Source organism: Nicotiana tomentosiformis, chromosome 8 (genome assembly GCF_000390325.3).
Source record: "Nicotiana tomentosiformis chromosome 8, ASM39032v3, whole genome shotgun sequence".
In the NCBI taxonomy this organism is placed as follows: Eukaryota; Viridiplantae; Streptophyta; class Magnoliopsida; order Solanales; family Solanaceae; genus Nicotiana; species Nicotiana tomentosiformis.
Window position 1 is genome coordinate 142,837,991 of NC_090819.1, and position 23,670 is coordinate 142,861,660.

The following is a 23,670-nucleotide window of genomic DNA, read 5'->3' on the forward strand; positions in this document are numbered from 1 at the left end:
ACCACCCTTCCCAAATCTCATTAGTGAGATTCTACTGAGTTGTAATTATTGTTGTTGTGATTTTAGAAGCTTGTGCCAAACAAGCTATAACTCATGTTTTATTACATTTAAAAGTTAATAAGAAGATGAATGAAAGGAAATCCAAAGATAAGATCTCAACTATACTATTATATGAGCATATATGTAGCGTGTGGTGCTCTCGTGGAAGATATATGAAATTGCATTGCATGGCATAGGAGAAGTCCACGTGGAAACTGTAGCACCACCTCATAGCCTCCTGCCCTCCTCAACCGCATTATGTGCCCCGCATGCAGGCCTCAATCTCGTATTCGAACGAGCACCGATAAAGTTATTTTCGTGTAACCTATACGTGATGAGTTCGAGTTCAGTGACGTATTTAAGTTGAGGGATATAAATTTACGTGAATTCATATTTATTTTTTTAAATCATATATAATAATATTATATTACTTCAAAATTAGTTAAATATATATACGTGAACTCATGCTCAAAGAGTTTTATGATCCAATTATTATTGGGTGCATCTCTATAAGTGACATTGGCAGTTCAAATTCTACTCTAATCGATCTTGTTTTCGGCACGAAGTATATATATGAAAATTACTAAAATTTTAACAAGAATATAATTTTGAACCTATAATTTCAAAAGTATAGTGAGTTCATGGTAAGAGACTAAAGTTAAACTCGTAAATTCTAGATCCACCTCTTCATAATTGTGCACTCATCCTCTTGAAATTCTGAATCCGCTTATGTTCGAGTCGTGGAATCAATCACTAATATTTGTATAAGAGTATGCTATCTATCTATATTATATCCCTTGAGATGTGATTCTTTCCCCGACTCTATATGAGCGCAAGATATTTTATGCACCGAGTTATTCTTTTTAGTATCCGGTACTCAATTTGAAGTCAATTAATTTGAATTCAGACAGATTTTTTATTTATTTTAGGCAATAGAATATTTACTATCAAAAATAATTTTATTTCTATCTAGAATTTGAGTTCGAAATCTCTAATTAAGGATGAATGATACTTTTGTTTTATGAGGATTACAAAAGATGACGCGGATATATACGAATAAGATATCTTCTCTGGCAGTTCCCACTTCCCCGCCATCCCTTTGTTAATATTTACGTAAAGCGTATGACAACACTTTGACACTACAATTTTATGAGGATTTATTATTTAAAGATCTAAACAATTTTCTCTATTGTTAAGAGAAATAATAAATTTAATTACAAAAACTAGAAACTTATTATGTCGACAATTATAATATGTGACTCCTATTTTCGAAGAATCTGATGTTTTTTCTTTAGGATAAGGGTGTAGAGAATAGACGAGGCAAATATTAGTTGGAAAAGTTAATGGTGTGTTCAATTAGATGCCAAGCGAGAAGGGACCACAGTTGAAGATGATGGAACCTCTTTTTCAGCATCATAGTGATTAATCCAACTCGATCTTCCTCAAATATTTTATTAGCAAATGGTTTTCACATTTTTATACATCATCATATTTTTAATTAACTTCTTTTATTAGTTTTGTCTTTTTCTCGTGCCGACTATTATCAACAACTAATTGGCAATGACAGTATATACCTAGCTGAGTTAATGAGTACTCCCTCGTGCCAATTCAATTTAATTGATTTTTTTGGTTGTTTTTATATTTATTAAGATATTTATTTTTTAATATTAATTAATAATAAAATTGATCATATTAATCTTTACTATATCTTTAATTTGTTCATTAAAATTATAACCGAGACTCTTTACTTTAAGAGCAACTTCAGAAAAAATAAATAGCTTCCTTAACTTTTTGATATTTGAAAAAATTAAATATTGTGAATCATAAAAAAGATCAAAAAATTAATTAAAATAGAGCGAAGAGAGTAGTTCTCAATTCAAGGCCTTTAAAATCCAATGCTAAAATGGAGTAATTTTTTCTATATATAGGGCAAATTAGCTTGTTTCTAAATCTCACATTTTTCCTACGCGACATGCACATCTTTAAAACAAGCAATGTACCTAATTAATTAATTTAAATGTGACAACGATGACTAAATTTTAATCTCAATCAGTTAATAGTACCTATATTTCATTTTTTCGATTATGTATATATATTGTCTTTAGCTATGTCCACAATCCACATGAAAAATGAATCATCTAGACATGTGATAACAATAATAATAACATACCTATCGTGGTTTTCATATATAGGGTATGGGGAGGGTAGTATATATGTAGATCTTACTCTTACCCTGGGAGGACAAATATATTGTTTCCGATAGACCCTCGGCTAAGAGGGTGTTTGGATTGACTTTTAAGCCGGTCAAATCAGCTTTTAAGCTCTTTTTAGCTTTTTTCAGTGTTTGGCAAAGTTAAAAAGTGCTTAAAATAAGTTAAAACTACTTAAAATAAGCCAAAAGTAATGCTGGGCAACCCCAACTTATTGCTTTTTGACTTTAAAGTGATTTTTGCTGAAAAAGCCACTTTTTAAAGTCAATCCAAACGGGCTCTAAAGAAAAGACGAAAAGAAGCATTGACAACAAATAGTAATAACATCAAGATACTAAAAAAATCGAAGCAAAAACTAGTGATCAAATAGTAGGTAGCAATAACAATCTAAGAATAAAAAGATATTATACTAACATTAATACAACCGATATAAGGGGAAAAAAATACTCGATTATCTACTAAACTTCTACAATAATTCTCGACATCCATACCCTCCTATCAAGAGTCATATCCTCTATAAGCTTAAGTTGCGACATATCCTGCTTAATCACATCTTCCAAATACATATAATCATGTGATAAATTCTAATTTTGTCCAGTCTTCCGTGGGTAGATAAAAGTTTATTAAGAAAAAATCACTTTGTTCCATGCATTACCACTTAGGGTGCTCAGAAGTGAATGTTTGCAATAAATTTGTGCAGAAAAATAAAACTGCAATCACAAACAACTATAAAGAAAAAGGAATTTTATTGATAAACATTGCAGGTTACAACTCTGTTTATCCTTTGATTCTTCCATCTGATTTGTTATCCGTAATTCGAGGACCTTAGCGGCGTATTTCTCGAACATAGGATAATGCGGACCTCTCTGGATTATTTGATCTCCATAAAAGTCGATCATTGTATGGATATTCTTCTTGAAGTATTTGATTATCAAGAAGAATATCTATTGATGACGACATTATTTTATGCATTGATCCCTTTGTGAATATCTCAAGAATTTATGGAATTTTTTTAGACCCTCTTTGAAGGACATATGTCGCCTTATTTATAGACATGAATTAGGGTTTGGGTGGAGTAGCCACCGAGTAACCCTAATAAACTCCTAATATTTTAAGAGTCGTTTTAAATTTAGGATTTATCTTGATCTGCTAAAATTTCGGCGTCTACCGTGAACAAGAGGCAAGTTGAAGAAGTAAAGCTAGCTTAACAAACTTAAATCATCCTTTATTTTTGCTAATTACTAATTAAAGATGGATTCTTTCACCATCAATGGATCCATTATATCCAAATAAAAAATACTTTCAAAAAACACTCTGTATGTTCTAGCCTTCTCTAGATGAAAACTTTTAGATATTTGCTCCACATGATTGAGGCACTAAAACAATTTTATTTGATCCATAATATTATATGATGTTGCACGAAGGGTAAACTTAGACAGATTTAACCTTTATCTGTTCAATTTGCAGTACCCAACAGTGGTAATTAGTGGGTAATATCGTCATTTTAATTAAATAAAAGATGTAATAGAAGTTAATCACCATCCACAATGTAGCACTCAAGACAAATAAAGTAATTTTAACGCTTTATAAATCAATTGAAAACATCATTTCCCTTAATCTAATATTAATTAAGGAGTCTACGACAGATTCCACTTATGGTTTCATTTTCTCGTCACTTGCTACTTTAAAAATCTAAAGATTTAATCTAGAAAAAAGATAATAAATATTGTTCTAAAGTTATTGGATGATACAGATTCAATCTTTAAGCTCGCCTACTTTCATCTAGATCAAGAACGAAAAAAAAAAGAGTAAAACTTTTTATTTATTTAGTAAGCAATCTAATAATGTCGTTTTTTTATTTATTAAACACTTCTTTTAGCCGCTAGTAGTAATTCGTCATTCGCAATTTGTTTAACTTTATTTTCTTTTTGGCTTTATGGAAAGAATTTACACATTTCTATATAGTATTATTCATTTATTCTATATGCAGATCGGTTAGTTCTTATATTTCATGTTAGCATTGATATCAGAAATTGTTATAGACGACACTAAATACAAGAGCAAATAATTTGTTACAATGTTCCTTTTAGTATTATCCATACTTTGCTTATATTTTTTTTTTAAATGTCAGTTTTTTAAAAAACAAATTGCGTCTAGTTGATGAAAATAAATTTGGATGGAGGTAGAAGGGAAAATACTTTCTTACACCTGGCTCGTGTTGATACAAATCTCAATAGTTTAGTAATAAATTGAGGAGTTAATAAATTTAGGATGAATTTGTCTACCACCATTTTCAAACTTTCATTCAATCCTAGCCCTTGATCTTATCACAAAAAGTAAAAGTACTGTTCAAAAAAAAGAAAAAAAAAAGAGAGAGAAGAATATGATACTCACAGCTTGTTTGGATGATTGTTATGTATCGTTTTATAATGTATCGTATAGTATTATATTGTATTGTACTGTATCGTTTTGATGTATATAATGTTTGGATAGATTGTATTATTTGTCGTCATTTTATGATGTCATGCACCAACAATATAAAGATTATTTAATAATAAGGAAGGGCAAGATGAGAAGAAAAAATAAGGAAATGATGTGACCACACCAAATCGATCGTTCCATAAAGTGACATTTTTCATTGTTACGTAATACTGAATTTAACGATACGATACAATAAAATTTAAGTAACAATCAAAATAAATATTTTATTTAAAGTAATAATACGATATAATACAATATGCAAAGACTAAAATAAATATGTAATCCGCCAACGGGGAACTATAATACGGAGAAAAAGGTGAAAGAGAATTTCAACATATTTTGTTCCATAAAGTGAAGGGGAAAAGGGAAAAGAATATTGAATATATTCGATGGCCCTCAAAAGAGGAAAATAGGGTATGAAGTTTGTGAGAAATGACAAATGAATGTAGATAATACTTTCAGAAGCTTCTAACACCGAAAGATGCACAAATGATAAAAAAGATCCGGACAAAAAAAAAGTGTTATGAATCAATAAAAGAAAAAGAAGTGTATTGTAGAGAAAAATAGAGAGATGAAATTCTTATTGATATGGGATCAATTATAATGGAATGTGACCCTTTATTTATAGGGAAATAATGATTTAGCCACCAAGTAAAATTCCTAAAATCTCTCTAAAATATAGACATTCACCTTAAATACAATTATATTTATAACACTTCCCCTTGAATGTCTATTCAACACATAATGTGCCTCGTTAAAACCTTAACTAAAATAAACCCCAGTGGGAAAAAATTCTAGATAAAGAAAAAAAGTACATGTGTTTAGAAATACACATTTTGGTTGCCTCGTTAAAAACCTTGTAAGGAAAACTCAGTGGGACAAAACCTTGTAAGGAAAAAAGAGTACAACGCGTATTAACTCCCCCTGATGCGAGCATCAATTCACATCCTTGAGCCTTCGCATCTCGATCTTGTGCACCATCTTCAAAATATCGTTGGTAGATATTTGATACACAAATCAGTCATATTAACTTGAATGAACATCATTCTTGATAGATATATAATGTCTTCATAAACTGCCGTGGAATGGCCTTTTCAATATCTCCATAGAGGTAAAAAAATTCTTGCTATCACATTATCATGATTATAGTTATAGCAAGATACATTTGTGCATAAATTGCACTGAGGATGTGGTACTTCAAGATCAAGAATTGTATATGCTTCAAGCAATTGAAATCCTTCAGGGATTATCATATAAGTATAGTCAAATAATCCATGTAAATAAACTTTAGATGCATATCAAGTTTTCCATGTCATGCTAGACATATAAGATAGATAAAAGTGATTGCACACACCATTGACTTTATACTTTTAGGTGTTTGATCTGCATGTCAAAAACTACATGTCTTTCATATAAAACCAATTCTACTTCAATTGTTTCTCCAGACTTAAGATCCTCATATATATATATATATATTTAGCGCTATTATAGATGCCATTGACGAACATTTTATATCGGTTCCAAGTTCCAACCTCCTTATTTTTCATAAAGATATAACATAGAGATCTCTTCATTCATATATTTAGGTACCTGAATCTTTCATGAGATTTTATGAAGTTTTATGTCATGTGATCTTCTAGATCACTTGCCTCCTTTATGATCATTTTGATCATTTGCTCATCTTCTTTATCAAGAAGTTTATTTGAAACCGATTTGTCTATATGCTTTAAGCATACCATAGACTTTGTCCTTCTAGGACTTAATAGGAGCATTTTCAGTGAGAATATAGTTATTTTCTTGGGGTCAGCAAATGCATCTTGCATGCTTTGCAATATATTGCAGATGAATTATCTTTTTATGAACTTCAAGTTCATATTATCTTATTCGAGGATCTAGATGTAGAAATGATAATTCATTCCATGTAACCTTTTCTCAAATGTCTATCCCATCTCCCCCTCATGTTAGAAAAACTAACTTGCTTCCTCGACTTTGGGAACTCATCTTTGTACATTATGGTGTTAATCAAAATATACACCACACATCAATAATAATAAGATGAAATTATTTGGTTCCTGACCCTCAATGTAACGACCCGACCGGTCGTTTTGAGTATCACAACCTAGTTATCTATTTACTACTAAATTTATACTTTACAGTTATTTTATGACTTATCGGGTTAGTTAGTTCGGGTCCGGAAGGAATTAGGAGTGAAATGAGACACTTAGTCTCATAATTGAAAATTTTAAGTTAGAAAAGTAACCGGATATGGACCTATGTGTAAAAGATCTCGGATTTAAATTCTGATAATTCCAATAGTTCCGTATGGTGATTTTGGACTTAGGAGCGTGTCCGAAAAAAATTTATTGGAGGTCTATAGTGAAATTAGGCTTGGAATGCCGGAAGTTGAATTTTTGAGAAATTTGATCGGGGGTTGACTTTTTTATATCGGAATCAAAATCCGATTCTGAAAATTTGAATAGGTATGTTATGTCATTTATGACTTGCATACAAAATTTGAGGTCAATCGAACGTAATTTGATAGGTTTCGGAGTCGTTTGTAGAAATTGAAATTTTCAAAGTTCATTGGGCTTGAATTGGGGTGTAATTCATGGTTTTAGCGTTGTTTGAGGTGATTTGAGAATTTGACTAAGTTCGTATGACGTTTTATGACTTGTTGGCATATTTGATTGAGGTTCCAAGGGGCTCGGGTGAGTTTCGGATGGTTAATGAATCAAAATTTGGACTTAAACAGTTGCTGGGATTTTCTGATATCTATATCAGATTTCCTTATACGCAATCACGTGGGTATATCTGCGATCGCGTAGGGTTAATTTGAGGCGGTGATATTTTATGCTTCGCGATCGCGTGAAGCGGGACGCGATCGCGTAACTATGTGACTTTGTTATTCGCGAACGCTTAAAGAAGGTCGTGTTCGCGTAGAGCAAATGTCTGGGCAGAGAGTTTAAGTTCTGAAAATGAGACTTCGTCCCATTTTTTATTTTTGATGGATTGGAGCTCGGGAAGAGGTGATATTTGGGAGATTTTCAGAGAAAATAATGGGGTAAGTATTCTTAACTCAATATTGATTAAATTACCCGAATCTATGGTTGTTTTTATCATTTAATGGGTAAATTAAGTTGGAAAAGTTTGAAAACCCTCTTGGATAAATTTGAGGATTTGAGGGTTTGGTTCTGAGGGTATGAATCCCCGAATTTGGTATGATATAAATTGTTTGGAGATGGAGCTTACAATAGGTAATGAGTATGTAAATGTGCACCACATATATTGTGTCTTGAATAAATCCTATGTAGTTGTAAAAAAAATGAATCATGTTATTATCTGAATATTCTCCTCGTGTTAGGAAATCGAGCTGAGACTCTTATTAAATATCGTGTTTAGGCTATGTGCCAATATTTTGGGACCCATGGGGTCGTGTTGCTGTTGAATTAATTATTTCAAAAATATATTTTTCACACTCAGTCATATTCGTCCATTGTGAGGATATTTATGGGATCGAGTTGCGTGCCTGTAGTAGGCCATATTGGCTTTATATATTATTATATGGATCGGGACTGCCCGCTTGCAGTAGGCCATATAGGCTTTATATAGCGCTTGGGTTGAAGGAGCCCCTCTGAGAGTCTGTACACACCCCTAGTGAGCGCGAATGCTTTATATCGCTTGGGCTGAAGAAGCCCCTCCAGAGTCTGCACACACACCCAGTGAGCGCGATTGATTTATATTGAGGGATGGATCATCCCTGGGAATGGATCTTGCCCGAAGCATTTATATTGAGGGATGGATTTTTCCTGGGCAAGGATTTTGCCCGAAGCATTTATATTGAGGGATGGATCTTCCCTGGGTATGGATCTTTCCCGAAGCATTTATATTGAGGGATGGATCTTCCCTGGGCATGGATCTTGCCAAAGTATTTATATTGTAATGAGTTACCTAGACATGGATCTTGTCAGTATCATTTATATTCGGGGATAAATTACCCCGGGCTGGATTGGCATTATACAGTACTGAGTGACTGACTGTCAGTCGATGTGTATATATATACGGGTTGGAACACCCCTGAGCTGTATTCGCCATAAACAGTACCGAGTGACCGGATGATTTGTGACCAGTATTTACTTGAGGTCCTTCTACTGAGATGTCATATGTCTTATATCATACAATATTGATCTATTTCGCTTGTACTGAGTTTAACTGTTGAATTTCAAAGCATTCCTATATTTTTATACCATTATTTATACTGGACTGTACCTGCGGAGCTCGTCACTACTTTCAACCAGGGGTTAGTCTTGTTACTTATTGAGTTAGTTGTACTCATACTACACTCTGCACCTCGTGTGCAGATCCAGGTGCTTTCGGACATGGCGACCGCTAGATCTCAGAATTTTATCAGTTGGAGACTATCAAGGTAGTTGCATGGAGTCCGCTGACCTTGACTCCCTTTTTTTCAGTTATTGTAATATTCTATATTTTCAGATAGTGTTTTGTCAATCAAACTTTGTATTCATATTAGATGCTCATGTACTCAGTGACACCAGGTTTTGGGGAGTGTTCGTATCAGTATTTGTGGGATTTTGTATCGTATTTAAATATTATATTTTCAAACTTTAAGAAATTGTGGCTTATTGAGATGGTTGGCTTGCCTAGTATCGAGATAGGCGCCATCACGACATATTAGGATTTTGGGTCGTGACATGAACCACTTGTGAGGGGAGAATGTAATATACTTTCGTGTATAACGTATATCAAACTAATATAGATAATTTTGTTCTCATAAGCAATAGTTTAACTATTAAGTGGAGGAACTCAATAATTATTTTGCTAAACCAGCTGTGATGTAAACCAACTTATCAATATGAACTGTCTTGAATAGAAAATCTGAAAATTATACTTTAAATTAAATTATTGAGCAAGTTACCTCATAAACACCAGGTTGCGGGTTAATAATAATCGCACATGTAACCATCTCATAGGTGCATCTTATGTGGCATACATGGCAGGTGAATGGGCCCATATTCACCTTTGATAATTCCAACATTCATGGGATTCAATTCCAATTTTAGTTGGTCTATTTATTAACGAGAACAAGCAACATAAGAAAATTCATAAAGAACTTTCTAGTTCTTTAATATTTACCCATATGAATTCTCTTTTATTTTTATACATCATATTTAAATTAACATGGCTAAACCAATTATGCCAACTGAATAAATTATCAATATTGATAAACTTCAGGTTTACATCATGACGTATGCAATTATGAATAAACTACAACTTTATTATGATATGGGTTTTTATATCAATAAACTTCTACTTTATTGTGACATTTTTTTGTTTGTGTAGTACAAATTGGAGAATAAAGCATATAGCTTTTCACATACATATTACACCGCTACAAGTTGTAGTAATAGAAGATATTAAATATTTCCTTTCTTTATAGTCTCAATATAATCAATCGCTTTCGCGAACACTTTAGAAACTAAATAAGTTTCTTTGAGACTTACTACAACATAATGCCTTATTGATAATAAATTTTATTTCTCCAAAGTAGTATAATTGGCTCTTCTAGAGCTTTCAATTATTTTTGTACTACCACATATTTATCAACATCCATATGGTGAATATCTCTTTTAAAGAGAAAGTTATACAATAATGGTTATGGTCAAAATTATATGCAAGATATGTTTCTTGCATTACCATTATCTTTTAATAATCACATTGTCAAAATATTTTGGCGTACAATAAGTACGTGACCAATGACCATTTATGTCATAATAATAACATTATTTTCTTATTTTCTCTCAAACCTCCTTCTAGAGGTGAGTGTGGTATATACCACTAGCACGCTCATATTCTTCTAAAAATGAATATGTATTCATCACATGTTGTCATATTCACATCATGAGTATACCATAATTATCTATATGTGCTTTACAAAATCTCATGTCAAATCGATGACAAATGTTACTTTCACATAGTGAAAGATTATTTTGAGAATACCTATTGTTCTCATTACCATAATGATGACAATTATAATTTCGTCTATTGCCACGTCCACATCCATTGATACATTCATGGTAATAATTTTCTGTTCTTTCAGACGTATCACATACAACTATCACATTCTCTTAAGGGAATGTGAATGAAGCAAATTCAATGAGACGAATTTTCACTTCTTGTGCTCACAATCATGCATGAAATTGATCATGGCAAAACATAGAAATTTTATCACTTCGGGTGGTTATAATTTCTTGCAAACTCTATTAGAGTTATAATCAAAGTTTATTGTCTTTACTTGTATTTAAAATCAAATTATAGAATTTCAAGAATTTAAAAGAGAAAAATAAAGTAAAATACTTGCCTTAAATCCAGAATTTAATCATGAAGGAAGTTCATGGAACAATTGACAATCATTATGCTCAATCCCAAAGCTTCTACTCAATTGGTTAGAGTCTTGTGCTGATAACGTGTTATGAAGCAATAAAAGAAGAAGACGAGTATTGCAGAGAAAAAGAGAGAGAGAATTCTTATTGATATGTGATCAATTACAATATAATATGACCCTCTATTTATGGGGAAAGAATGACTTAGCCACCAGGTAAAATCCCTAAAATCTTTATAAAATATAGATATTCACCTTAAATACAGTTCTATTTATAACAAAAAGATAGTAAAAAAAAAAGATTGTTGCATTTGCCTTCAATAAACTTTCAATTAAATTTTTGATGTATACTACTATATCTAAGGGTTAAAATAATTGAAAGATCGCACTACTACCATGACTTTTATTTTTACTCCGTACGTAAAATGAGCAACTTACTTGTAAGAAAGATGCTTTACTTTAGTCATTGCTTATTCTATATATTTTGAGTAATTATATTTTAAATTTCTCAACATAATACGTTCAAATCTGAATTGTATTATGTATGAAACCCAAATTGTTGCAAGTCTAATTAGAGGGTCAAATCATAAGCAAACAAATCAAGTCAAATCGAGCTTATTTTGGTTTCGTGTTGCCCCATCTATTTAACAAGAATTCTAGCTAAAAGAAGTGACCCAAGTAGTTCAAATAACCAATCAAATGTACACCTCCAAAATTAGAAGGAAACAAAAAATCACTATGTCAAACTAAATTAATTACTCCTACTTAAAAGGAGAGACATATTTTTAGCAAAAATGCAGTAACATTTTAATGTGCAAATTGATTTTATGTAAGGCTATAGAAACAAGTGATTAAGACGGCCCAATCTAGAATTAGACAGAATCTTCACTTATTAGCTTAAACTTTCCAACAACTAAGAAAGTATAAAGGAAATGGTGGAATCTTTTGTAATTTACTAAAGGATCTCGAACTACCAAATATGTGATGAGATGCATTTTTTTTTTAATTTTAACTAAATTTTTTAGATTCAAAGTCCTGAAAATATTTTTTTTCAATAGAAAACAATTCTCCTTTTAATACGTCTTTTCTTTTAAGGAGCTCTATGCAATACGAATCTAAATTAATTGAGAGGAATTGATCAATAAATTTTACATACGTAAGCCATATGTAGTATGAATTTGAATTAATTTTTGATTAGTAGATTTCGAATATCGCATTAGTCAATTGAGCGAATAGCGTTAAAGTTATTTCCGTGTGACATATATGTCACGAGTTCAAGCCGTAGAATCAATCACTAATGCTTGCATCTAGTTAGGATGCATACATCGCCTTTTAGAATCTTACTTTCAGTCTTGGGGTCAAATCAAAGCTGAACTTCTCCCGAGTCTTCATCCCCATTTCAGTTAGGGCACATAGTCAAAAGGATCAATGCATTATGGAGGAGTACCGCTTCATGGGGCATTTTGTGAGTGCCAGCGGGGTGCAACTGCTGGACGTAGCCCAATTTTGCTAAAACTAGCAAAAAAGCTCATATCTCTTTGTTCGAATTAGCGAAAGGCCAACAACCTTTGGCTCCCGACACGGTTATGGCCGGTTACATGTGAGTAAACTAATAACCTGTTTGGCCAAGTATTTTTTGAGCCAAAAGTGCTTTCCCCCCAAATTTGAAGTGTTTGGCCAAATTTTTGGAAGGAAAAAAGTGCTTTTTGAAGAGAAGCGGAAGCAGTTTTGGAGAAATAGAAAAAAATAGTCTCTCCAAAAGTATAAGCAGTTTTGAGAAAAATACACTTATAAGCAGTTTTTAAAATCTTGGCCAAACACTAATTGCTACTCAGAAGTGCTTTTTAAATTAATTAGTCAAACATATTTTTGAGAAAAAATACTTTTCAAAATAAGTTTATTTTTATAATTTCGCCAAACATGCTATAAGATTGATAATGCTTAAACTTTGAAAAGGGCTTTCGAACCCTACTTAAACGCGAAATATTTTATGTACCGGAATGCCCTATCTAGAATTTTTTTTAAGGAGATTTTGGTGACAATAGTATATATTGTAGTAACGTGGAAAGTGGTGGAGAGAATAATTTCTTTGCAATTGTTATATGGATAAAACTTGGGCGCAAATATAGTAAGTAATACAGCTACATTAGATTCCAATTCTCAATGGAATCACAGTCCGCAATTTCCCTTAACCATTATCGTCATCCTCTTCGTCATCTTTGTAACTCTTCTCTTCTCGCCACATACATTCAAATACATATATAGAGAGAAACTCATCATTATCATCACCATTTTCAATGTCGGAGCCGGAAGAAGAAATGAATCACATGTTCCGTTCAAAGCCAAAGGACTTTCTCCCTCGGCCGCCGCCGACGCAGCATACAGTGGCGGCTGAGAATCAAAATCAAAGAGAGCCGTCGTTGATGATGGATCTCGATTTGGATCTCGATGCTTCCTGGTCGTTCGATCAGATCTTTGCGGCTGCAGCTGCTTCTAATAATCCTATGTCGCCGTTTCTCGTATCGACTACGGCTTCTGAACAGCCTTGTTCTCCTCTTTGGGCTTTTTCTGATGAAAATGAAGATAATAAGCCGTCTACCGGAAATGCTATCTCCGCCGCCAGTCTCCGTCTCTCTAGCTACCCTAGATTTCTTACTTGTAAGCCTAGGGCTCATTATACTTGTTGTTTCCAACATTTTTGGAACTATGTGTGGAATTAGTTGACTTAACAAAAATTTTATTGACTCTTTAAAGAGAAAGAAAGTAGTAGTAACAATTCTTTTAGCTCAGTTCATAATAAGATAATACGAGTTATATTAGTTATGTAGTTTAATTGTGAAAAAAATTTGGGTTTTCTCTTGGTAAGTTCAACACTATAAGCTTAAGATTGCACTATAACAGGTTTTGTCCTAAAACATTGACCTATGAGGTGGGAGCTTAAGATTGCACCATAACAGGTTTTGTCCTAAAACATTGACCTATGAGGTGGGAGAGGACAACCATGAGGTATCAGATTTAAATCTCAGCCGAAGCAATAAACACTAGTGATTTCTTTCCACTTGCCTAAGCTTTTGTTGACATAGTTACCCAATACGAGTTTTGAGGGGGGTAGCAGGTATTCAGTGGAACAAAAAGATCTTGCGCAAGATCAGACTATGTTTTCCCCCCCTCTTTTGGACTTAAACTCGTTATTCTTTCATACCTTTAACATTGACCTAAACTACGTTGTCAGTCTCTGTGTAGGTTTTTGTCCAATAATACCCATATTTGATTTACAAGCACTTGTTTATGTATGTGTGAATGTTACTATGGGTTGCAATAGTCATTCTACAAATAAACTCCCTTGGACTAGCTACACCGACTGATTTATGTAGGCTTCTTTGATTTATGTGCACGCAAAGTGGATTAAGGATATAGATGATTTATATAATTGACTCCGAACTATTTTGGGATTAAGTCCTAGCTGTTGTTGTTTCTCTAAGTGAAGTAGAATTGGCATCATTTTGCTGTTGACACCAACGAAAGATTCATGTCCTTTTGTGTTTGGAGCAGATACTGGCGATCATGAGGCAGCAGCTGAAACTTTGTCTGTCGCTGATGATAAGAAAAGAATCCCTCTGCCAATTATGGGATTAACCCCTTTAGATTATCTGGATGGGTCTTGTATAATCAAGGAGAGGATGACACAGGCACTTCGATACTTAAAAGAATCAACAGGAGAACGAGTGTTAGCTCAGGTCTGGGCACCTGTTAAGAATGGCGGTCGCTACATGCTTACAACTTCAGGGCAGCCTTTTGTTCTTGACCCCGACTGTAACGGGCTTCATCAATATCGAATGGTTTCTTTGATGTATATGTTTGCTGTGGATGGGGAGACTGATGGTGTTCTAGGACTTCCAGGCCGTGTCTACCGGAAAAAGTTGCCAGAATGGACTCCAAATGTGCAGTATTATTCCAGTAAAGAGTTCCCTCGTCTTAATCATGCCCTGCATTACAATGTTCGAGGAACTTTGGCGTTGCCAGTATTCGAACCATCTGGTCAGTCTTGTGTTGGTGTACTGGAGATCATAATGACCTCCCAGAAAATCAACTATGCTCCTGAAGTTGATAGAGTATGCAAAGCACTTGAGGTTGGCTCTTGTACCCTTTCTATTACATATCTATCTGACTAATTGGTATGTCTCACTGACACTCGATAGCTTGTTTGCTGCACCAATTCTGTGGTGTTTGAATGCTAAATTATTATTAATCTTGTCATACTCGTTACTGACTGAGGTTATATTCATAGATCAAAGTGGTGAAAAAATTTCCAAATTTTAAGCACTACGCCATACATCATTATATGCGTTTTGCAGAAGTGCACATTTGTGTTAAAGGAACAGCTAAGTTTTTAGTGGATAGACTTAGCTGAAGTGTCTTCTGGCTCGTATCATCTTTCTAGCAGTCATTTTAAAGTGTCTTTTCAACTCATCAATAAGAACAACTAAAGGAGGCGGTTCTTGAAAACCTGTGTCTTGCTTTTGATTGCTGCGTATTGGTGATGGGATTTTAATTAAGTACATGATGGGATTAAGAATGAATCTCATGTAACCTGTAAGTATATACTATAAAGCTGTGTCAGTAGTTGTATGCTAGAATCACAGACTGGAGGGGAAGTTTCTTTCTTGTGGTGAGCAAAAGCTGGTAAAGGACTTCTGAAAGTATTTCTATTAGTGTATTCATCATTCTTTTGGAGATTTTGTGACTCTGTTAGATGTGTTCTGATGAACTGGAGTCTCCCTGTTCAAGATAACATCTGTCTTTTCCTTCCATATGCATGTAATCGATTGCTTCCCTTCCTGCAGTGAATAGGAAATTTCGATAGTTTTGCCAGTTCATGAAGATGCATTAGAGCATGTGCTCTTCACTGCATGGGATATCAAATTATCAGCTAGTGTTTATTCAACTATTTTGATATGTACTTAAGTAGTTATTACCTTTTTTATCAGTAAGATACATCATCATGTGACCCAAATGCATAGCTTTTCCAGTCCTTTTTTCTACATTGAACACGAGCTCCTTTTTAAGTGATTTCAGTTTTTCTGCAGGCGGTGAATCTGAAAAGTTCAGAGATATTGGACCACCAAAACACTCAGGTGAGCAAAAAAAATAATTCTGGACATATCTCATCTAAGTTGTTGTTCTTTGTTGTCTGAACAAGTCTATGTCGTTGGGTATTCTATGAACCAGATCTGTAATGAAGGTCGGCAGAATGCATTGGTTGAAATCTTGGAGATATTAACAGCTGTATGTGAAACTTATAAATTGCCTCTGGCTCAGACATGGGTTCCATGCAGGCATCGCAGTGTTCTGGCTGATGGTGGTGGGTTGAAAAAGAGTTGCAGTAGCTTTGATGGAAGCTGCATGGGACAGGTCTGTATGTCCACAACGGATGTTTCATTTTATGTGGTTGATGCTCACATGTGGGGTTTTCGTGAGGCCTGTGCCGAGCATCACTTACAAAAGGGACAGGGAGTAGCTGGAAGGGCATATGCTTCTCAAAAATCATGTTTCTGTGAAGATATAAGGCTATTTTGCAAAACGGAGTACCCTTTGGTGCACTATGCACGTTTGTTTGGGTTGTCCAGCTGTTTTGCAATCTGCTTACGGAGCACTTACACTGGCAATGATGATTACATTTTAGAGTTTTTTCTGCCACCAAATGATGGAGACTACAATGACCAGCTAGCTTTGCTGAACTCACTCTTATTGACGATGAAGCAGCACTTTAGGAGTCTTAGGGTTGCTTCTGGGGAGGAACTTGAGCATGACTGGGGTTCAGTTGAGGTTATCAAAGCATCCATGGAAGATAAACTTGGTTCTAGGCTTGAATCTGTGCCAACAACCAAATCTCCTCCTCAGCCTGCTAGTGTAGTAAATGGAAGGGTGCCTCCTGATCTAATGGAAGAGCAACAGGCCCCTGTGGAATTGAATGTTGCAAAAGTTGCAGAGGGCGTAAATGGTACAGCTGAAGCCCATAATCATGCCTCTTTCTCTGAGAATAAAGGCACTGGTAAGAAATCAGAGAGAAAACGTGGAAAAGCTGAGAAAACAATAAGCTTAGAGGTTTTGCAACAGTATTTTGCTGGAAGTCTCAAGGATGCTGCGAAGAGTCTTGGTGGTATGTTTTTCGAATTATTAGGAACTTATCCTTCACTATTTTTCCTTAATTAAATGTGCATTTTTTCCTTTACCAGTGTCATTGCGGATTTGACTATTCTCGTTAATGTTCTCGCATATACAGTTTGTCCAACTACAATGAAGCGCATTTGCAGGCAGCATGGGATCTCCAGATGGCCATCTCGCAAGATAAACAAGGTTAACCGGTCCCTTTCAAAGCTAAAACGTGTAATTGAATCAGTGCAAGGAGCTGATGGAACATTCAGCCTGACTTCACTTGCACCAAATTCACTTCCTGTTGCTGTTGGTTCTATTTCTTGGCCTGCAGGCATGAATGGTTCGCCGTGTAACGCTTCTGAGTACCATGAAGAGAAGAATGAGCTCTCCAATCATGGAATACCAGGAAGTCATGAAGAAGCCGAACCCTCAAATCAAATGATGGAAAGTAGGATTATTGGGAATGAAGAGCTCTCTCCGAAGCAGAATGGTTTTGTGCGTGAAGGGTCACATAGGTCCAGAACCGGTAGTGGCTCGAGAGAAGAGAGTGCAGGGACACCTACCTCCCATGGTTCATGCCAAGGTAGTCCTTTCCATGCAAATGAATCTTCCCCTCAGAATGAGTTGGTTAATTCACCTACACAGGAGTTGTCTGTAAAAGTGGGTGGCTCTTCGGAACCAGCTCGTCAGACCACAGGAGAAATCAATTTATCCACTGCATTCCTAATGCCTGGGCCTTATATTCCAGAACACACCCAGCAACTATTTGGGGGAATGCTAGTTGAGGATGCAGGGAGTTCACATGATCTGAGAAATCTTTGTCCGGCTGGAGATGCCATGTTTGATGACCGTGTCCCGGAATACAGTTGGACGAACCCACCGTGTTCTAATGGAATTGCTAAGGATCAGGTTTCTCTTCCTGCTGAGAAGATGCCACAGTTTTCTACCAGACCTGAAGTAATGTCCATTACAATAAAAGCAACGTATAGGGAAGACATCATAAGATTTCGACTTCTTTTGAGTTCTGGTATATTTATGTTGAAGGAGGAAGTAGCCAAGAGGCTAAAGTTAGAGGTGGGGACTTTCGATATCAAGTACCTCGACGATGACCATGAGTGGGTTTTAATCGCGTGTGATGCAGACCTGCAAGAATGTGTCGATATCTCAAGATCATCGGGCAGCAACGTAGTAAGGTTGTTGGTTCATGATATAATGCCCAACCTTGGGAGCTCCTGTGAGAGCTCAGGTGAATGATTTAGAATTTAGGTTGTAAATATATAAAACTAGTAAAAACCATTCTTGTAGTGCTTAGGGTTTTGTCCATATGGAGTGTAGGTTTTGGTTATGGCAGCTCTCATCTGAAATTGTAGAAAGTTTTCCTTTTTAAATGTATTCTTGTTGTAAGCCTAGGGAAATAAGTTTTTGCTTTTGTTGGGGTAACTTCCACCTCCTTTTTGGTTTTCTATCTCAATTGTATTCTTGTTGTAAGCCTAAGGCTATAAGTTTTTTTTGCTTTTGTTGGTGTAACTTCCACATCCTTTTTCTTCACTATGCAAATTCTATTTTTCCATTTGATATGTTTTATATGGACAAAAAAGATTCATATAGCCATCCTTATCGCTCCTATAGCCTCCCTTATTGCTCTGCCCAAACAATATTCCAACAAACACAACAACAGTGAAATGACACCCTTGTACCCACGTAATATTGCTATGCCTATCTCAATTATTTTCAGAGTGATGCATAATTAATTGGTTGGAACCTTGAAGTACTGTCGTAACAAAATGAGAGGTACAATCTCCGTGATATTAAACAGTTGATGATTAGACTTCGAAGTAAAATCAACTGAGAGAGAAAATGAGTTGACACGTGTCCAGAACTCAGCGAACCACTATCTTAAAATCTAGAAATCGTAGACTTGTTGCAAATTTAAGAACTAAGTCAAACAAGGCAGCGCTAGTAGCTTGAGTTGCTATAATCTATGAATTCGACTAAATTATCTTTTCTTGTTCCTCCTTCCGTTTCATCAGAATATTTCCTTTTTAATCAGTTTAAAAAAGACAACATCTTTTTAAACAAATATTCCTTTCGATCACTTGCAAATACAGTAGGATGGAAGAGATTGAGAAATCTCAGTTGCCTGTCAACGATGATGTTGTTTACGAAGTATATACCTCGTCTGAGTTCAAGAATTACATGGGAGAACCACTATCCTGTTCAGAAGAACGTTCTAATTTCCATTTGATGGTTTTCTGGAGCAACAATGAAACTGAATCTAACTTTCCCCATAATCTTATAGAAACATGTAAGTAGCTTCAATCCCCTATTCTTTCTTTTTGTGATTTGGATTTAAGTTATATACACTGAAGGGAGCCTTGGAGCAACAGTAAAGTTGTCTCCATGTGACCAATTGTTCGAGCCGTGGAAGCAGTCACTAATGCTTCCCTTTAGAGTTAGTGGCGAAGCTATTAATTTCCTAAGGGTGTTCAAATTTGAACGAAGTCGAATTTTTTTTGGAGAAAGGGCGTTCAATATATGATATATATCTCTAAAATGTAATATTTTACCTATATATGCAGTCTAATCTTTCAACGGGTAATATAGCATACCCTTCCCCGATCCTGCATTAACGCGAGATGCCTTGTGCCCCCACCTGCCATTTTTACTTTTGATAGTGTAAAGAAATTTAACACTATTAGTGCAATTTAACTAGTCATACGAGGTTATTATTGCTTTACTTTCTAATGTTACCTTATTAGGTTTGTCATGATAAGTTACATGTTGTTATCGTCAGCTTAACATGATTTGTAGTGCATAGAACGTAAACTCGCTTGTTTTTCATACTATATTTTGGGATTTCTGATTTATGTCTTTCTTGAAGCTGTAAAGCAAAAGATTAAAGCAGCACTTCAGAGAATAGAAACATCCCAAGTAATTCTACTACAGTTTTGGGGGCTGGAAAAGATTGAAGGTAGACATTTTCTAACAACTTCAGGACAACCATTTGGTCTTAGATATCTATATAAAGGACTATGTTGGTATAGGAAGCACTGTCAAGGCTATAAATATAGTGTGAATAATAAGGGTGAGAGTAGTGAACAAGGAACAGAAAAAGCTCATCTTTTCGGTCCTCCTGCACGAGTTTTCCAGGAAAAATTGCCAGAATCAAGTACTCATGTTGGATATTACACGAACGAAGAGTTTCCAATGAGGGATCATGCTGTCCGGTGTGGTGTCCGGACTTATTTGGCTTTGCCTGTGTTTGAACCTATTGGGAAGAATTGTGTTGGTGTGATTGAGCTTGTTACAGTTTGGAAAGGTGGCTACTTGACTTATGAAGTTGAAAAAGTACTAAACGCACTTGAGGTTCGCCCTATCTCCTTATTTGTAGCTTTTATATGGATACAGGTATAGAATTTTAAGTTAGTAGACACAAGCTCTCATTTTAAGGTTCCGTAGAGTTCCAAGCATTAGATCATCTAGTAGATTTTGTACTTTCCAAGCTTTGGTTTTCTTATTACCTTATTGTTGTTGCTTTCGCTTCGTTTTTTTTTACTATTTTGCTGGTGTTATTGCTTGCTATTACTGCTTCTTTTTTCATCTTTCCTTGAATCGAGAGTCTATTAGAAACAACCTCTCTACCTTCTCAAGGTAGGGGTAAGGTTGCGTACACAATGCCTTCCCCGGGCCCACTTGTGGGATTACGCTGGGTTTTTTGTTGTTGTTGGACTAATATTTTGATCTCCTTGCAGGGAGTAGATCTCAAATGTCCTAAATTATATCTCCAAAAAGCTAGAAAAGTAAGTTGTAAATTTCATACTTTTGATCATTCATCCATCTCAGGGTTAGTACTTTTCATATGAACAAAATCTTGTCTAAGCAGGTACAAGCAGGGAAACAAAGTGAAAGAAGGGAAATCAAAAGGATGTTAAAAATAGTGCGTGAAACACACAAGTTGCCATTCGTTCGGGTTTGGATTCCGTGTAAGAATCTGGAAATGGACCACAATGGCATGTATAGGGGCTGCACTGAGCATGTCATTTCTGCTAGTAATGAAGTGTACTATGTTGCAGATGAGGAAATGGATGCTAATGACCATGTTTATGACGATTATTATTACGACGATATGCTATGTTTCCGGGACATTTCTAAGTTACAACCTTTGCAAAAAGATCAGGGGGTTGTTGGGAAAGCATTTTTTTCTGGCGAGTTATGCTATTGCGAAAACATAACTGAATTCAGCATAATTGAGTATCCATTGGTACATTATGCGCGCTGGTGTGGATTGACTAGTTCTTTTGCTATTTGTTTGAAGAATGGCGATGAAGCCTACATACTGGAGCTATTTCTGCCCCCTGATAACGGAGATCCAAAAATCTTGCTCGGATCGATTTTGTCGACAATGGGACAACATTTTCATAACTTCAAATTTGCTTCTGGTCAAGAACTAGGACATGATTCAAGTGTTCAAGTTATTAAAGCGTCTTCACATAAGAATGTGGATTATTTTCATATATGTCAAATTAGAGAAAGTCCGTTTATGCCTGAAGTCTTGTGCGATGAAGAGAGGAGTAACCGGCAAATGGAAGGCAATGAAAGTCACAGAGAGAAAGAAGGTAGAATTAAGATACTCATTGTTAGTTATTATTCAGGCAGTTATCATGTTTTCCATCAAAATTTTGAAGGACTAACAAATGATGCTGCTGAAATCAATGACGATAACTTTATTTTCGTATGCAGCTATATCTGAGTGCATGGTTCAAAACTCGGTGGATAATGGACAGCAACAAATTATGGTTCAGTCCGATGTCTTAAATACTGATATACAAGTTATTTCAGAGAAGCAATGTGTCAGTATTACTCGTTTGCAGAAAGAAAGCAGAACAAGAACTAAAGACTCTGTAAACTATGATGATCTCAAACAACATTTTAACAAAAACCTCTCTGATGCAGCTGAAAGCCTTCAGGGTAAGTTCTTTTCTTTTTATTTCTTCAATTCCAACCTTTTCTTAGGTACAAAAAAGAATATACTGATTGGGCTGCACAGATGGCCGCCAGGTAGCGGATTTAAAGAACCTGGCATCACACAGCTTTCATTGCAGACTTAAAGAACCAAAATGTATATAGAAACACATTGTTTTTGGTCCAAGGAAAAGAGTCAGGCTTGCACGCGATGGTCAAGTTGCTGTCATGTGACCAGGAGGTCATGTGTTCAAGTCGTGAAAACAACCTCTTGCAAAAATATAGGCTAAGGCTACGTACAATAGAATCCGGCTTTTCCCCGGACCCTGCGCATAGCGAGAGTTTAGTGGACTGGGCTGCCCCTTTTTTCCAATATATATATATATATATATATGTTGGTTCCCACAAATCAATAACCTTGTCTATTAGGGAACCTTTTTGCATGAGGCCACAGGAATTAATGTCCAAGCTATTTTTCTTTAAATTTTAACTTATGTAAACAACTTTATACTTTCAGTGGAATTTAACATGTTGTAGTAGGTTGCTTGTCTTATTCTCCACCTTACTAATTTCACTTATTATAGACAGTTATCTATAGTTATCTTTTAGGTGATATAACCGTATAAAGATATCATTATACTGCAAAGAATAGAAGTTAAACTCAATATCTTTTTCTTGTTTCAGTTAGTCGGTCTACACTGAAGCGATTATGCAGAAAATATGGTATTCGAAGGTGGCCATCATCAAAACGAAAGAAGACAGTCAATGAATCAAATTGCCAGCCATTAAATATGCTTCCAAAGAAGAAGAAAGCAATAACTTCAGCAACTACTTCCACACATGCAAATCATGTGAATAGCAGCAGCAGTATTACAGTGAAGGCAACATATGGAGAAGATATGATGAAGTTTAAGCTATACTCATCCTCAAGAAAAGATGATTTGGACAGGGAATTGGCTAAAAGATTGCAGCTACCAATTGGAAAATTCAGAATAAAATACATGGATGAAGATAATGATTATATATGGATTGCCTGTGATGATGATTTGAGTGATTGTTTTAATAATGCTCAATCATTAGGGAAGAATACAATCAAGATGTTGGTTTTACCAGCAGCCATCAATTATTCTCTTGAATTGTAAACTTTGGCAGTATTATCAAAATTTAGTTATTCTTTAGGTACTCGTGTACTTTTTTTTTTTTTTTTTTGATTCCGTTCCCTTTGATTCCCTTTGTTGGAGCTATTGCTCTTTTGGTGACTCAAACCCACGACCATAGGGTTGTAAGTTGAGGTGTTGACCATATGAGTAACCCCTCTTGTCTAGTTATTTGTTGTTCACCAAACATTATATGATATTGCAAACTCATATTTTGAGTTAATTGGAATAGGGTTAGTTGACCAATTCTGATCCAAAATATTTACTC

General features: G+C 35.0%; 2 protein-coding genes across 3 annotated transcripts; both read left to right on the plus strand.

Annotated features, from left to right (window-relative positions):
- The first annotated feature begins 13,257 nt into the window (after positions 1-13,257).
- LOC104099685 (protein NLP6) lies at positions 13,258-18,853 on the plus strand. Its single transcript, XM_009606752.4, has 5 exons — positions 13,258-13,785; positions 14,680-15,257; positions 16,215-16,262; positions 16,357-17,287; positions 17,411-18,853. The coding sequence occupies exons 1-5, from the start codon at positions 13,425-13,427 to the stop codon at positions 18,535-18,537; spliced, it is 3,045 nt and encodes a 1,014-aa protein (XP_009605047.1). The 5' UTR covers positions 13,258-13,424; the 3' UTR covers positions 18,538-18,853.
- A 373-nt stretch (positions 18,854-19,226) lies between these two features.
- Positions 19,227-23,423, plus strand: LOC104099686 (protein NLP6-like). Of its 2 annotated transcripts, XM_009606754.4 has the most exons (7): positions 19,227-19,588; positions 20,165-20,649; positions 21,036-21,083; positions 21,167-21,266; positions 21,357-21,899; positions 22,024-22,251; positions 22,930-23,423. In XM_009606754.4, the coding sequence occupies exons 1-7, from the start codon at positions 19,396-19,398 to the stop codon at positions 23,385-23,387; spliced, it is 2,055 nt and encodes a 684-aa protein (XP_009605049.1). In that variant the 5' UTR covers positions 19,227-19,395; the 3' UTR covers positions 23,388-23,423. The 2 variants fall into 2 exon arrangements, with proteins under 2 accessions (XP_009605049.1, XP_009605048.1); XM_009606753.4 differs by having other exon boundaries at positions 19,228-19,588; positions 21,167-21,899.
- Positions 23,424-23,670: the final 247 nt, after the last annotated feature.

Excerpts from the sequence above, each read along its gene's own strand:
- LOC104099685 (XM_009606752.4), top strand. The coding sequence starts at position 13,425 with ATGTCGGAGCCGGAAGAAGAAATGAATCACATGTTCCGTTCAAAGCCA. Across the intron at positions 15,258-16,214 it reads GAGTATGCAAAGCACTTGAG|GCGGTGAATCTGAAAAGTTC; the intron begins GTTGGCTCTTGT and ends GTTTTTCTGCAG. Across the intron at positions 16,263-16,356 it reads TGGACCACCAAAACACTCAG|ATCTGTAATGAAGGTCGGCA; the intron begins GTGAGCAAAAAA and ends TCTATGAACCAG.
- LOC104099686 (XM_009606753.4), top strand. The coding sequence starts at position 19,396 with ATGGAAGAGATTGAGAAATCTCAGTTGCCTGTCAACGATGATGTTGTT. Across the intron at positions 20,650-21,035 it reads AAGTACTAAACGCACTTGAG|GGAGTAGATCTCAAATGTCC; the intron begins GTTCGCCCTATC and ends ATCTCCTTGCAG. Across the intron at positions 22,252-22,929 it reads TGCAGCTGAAAGCCTTCAGG|TTAGTCGGTCTACACTGAAG; the intron begins GTAAGTTCTTTT and ends TTCTTGTTTCAG.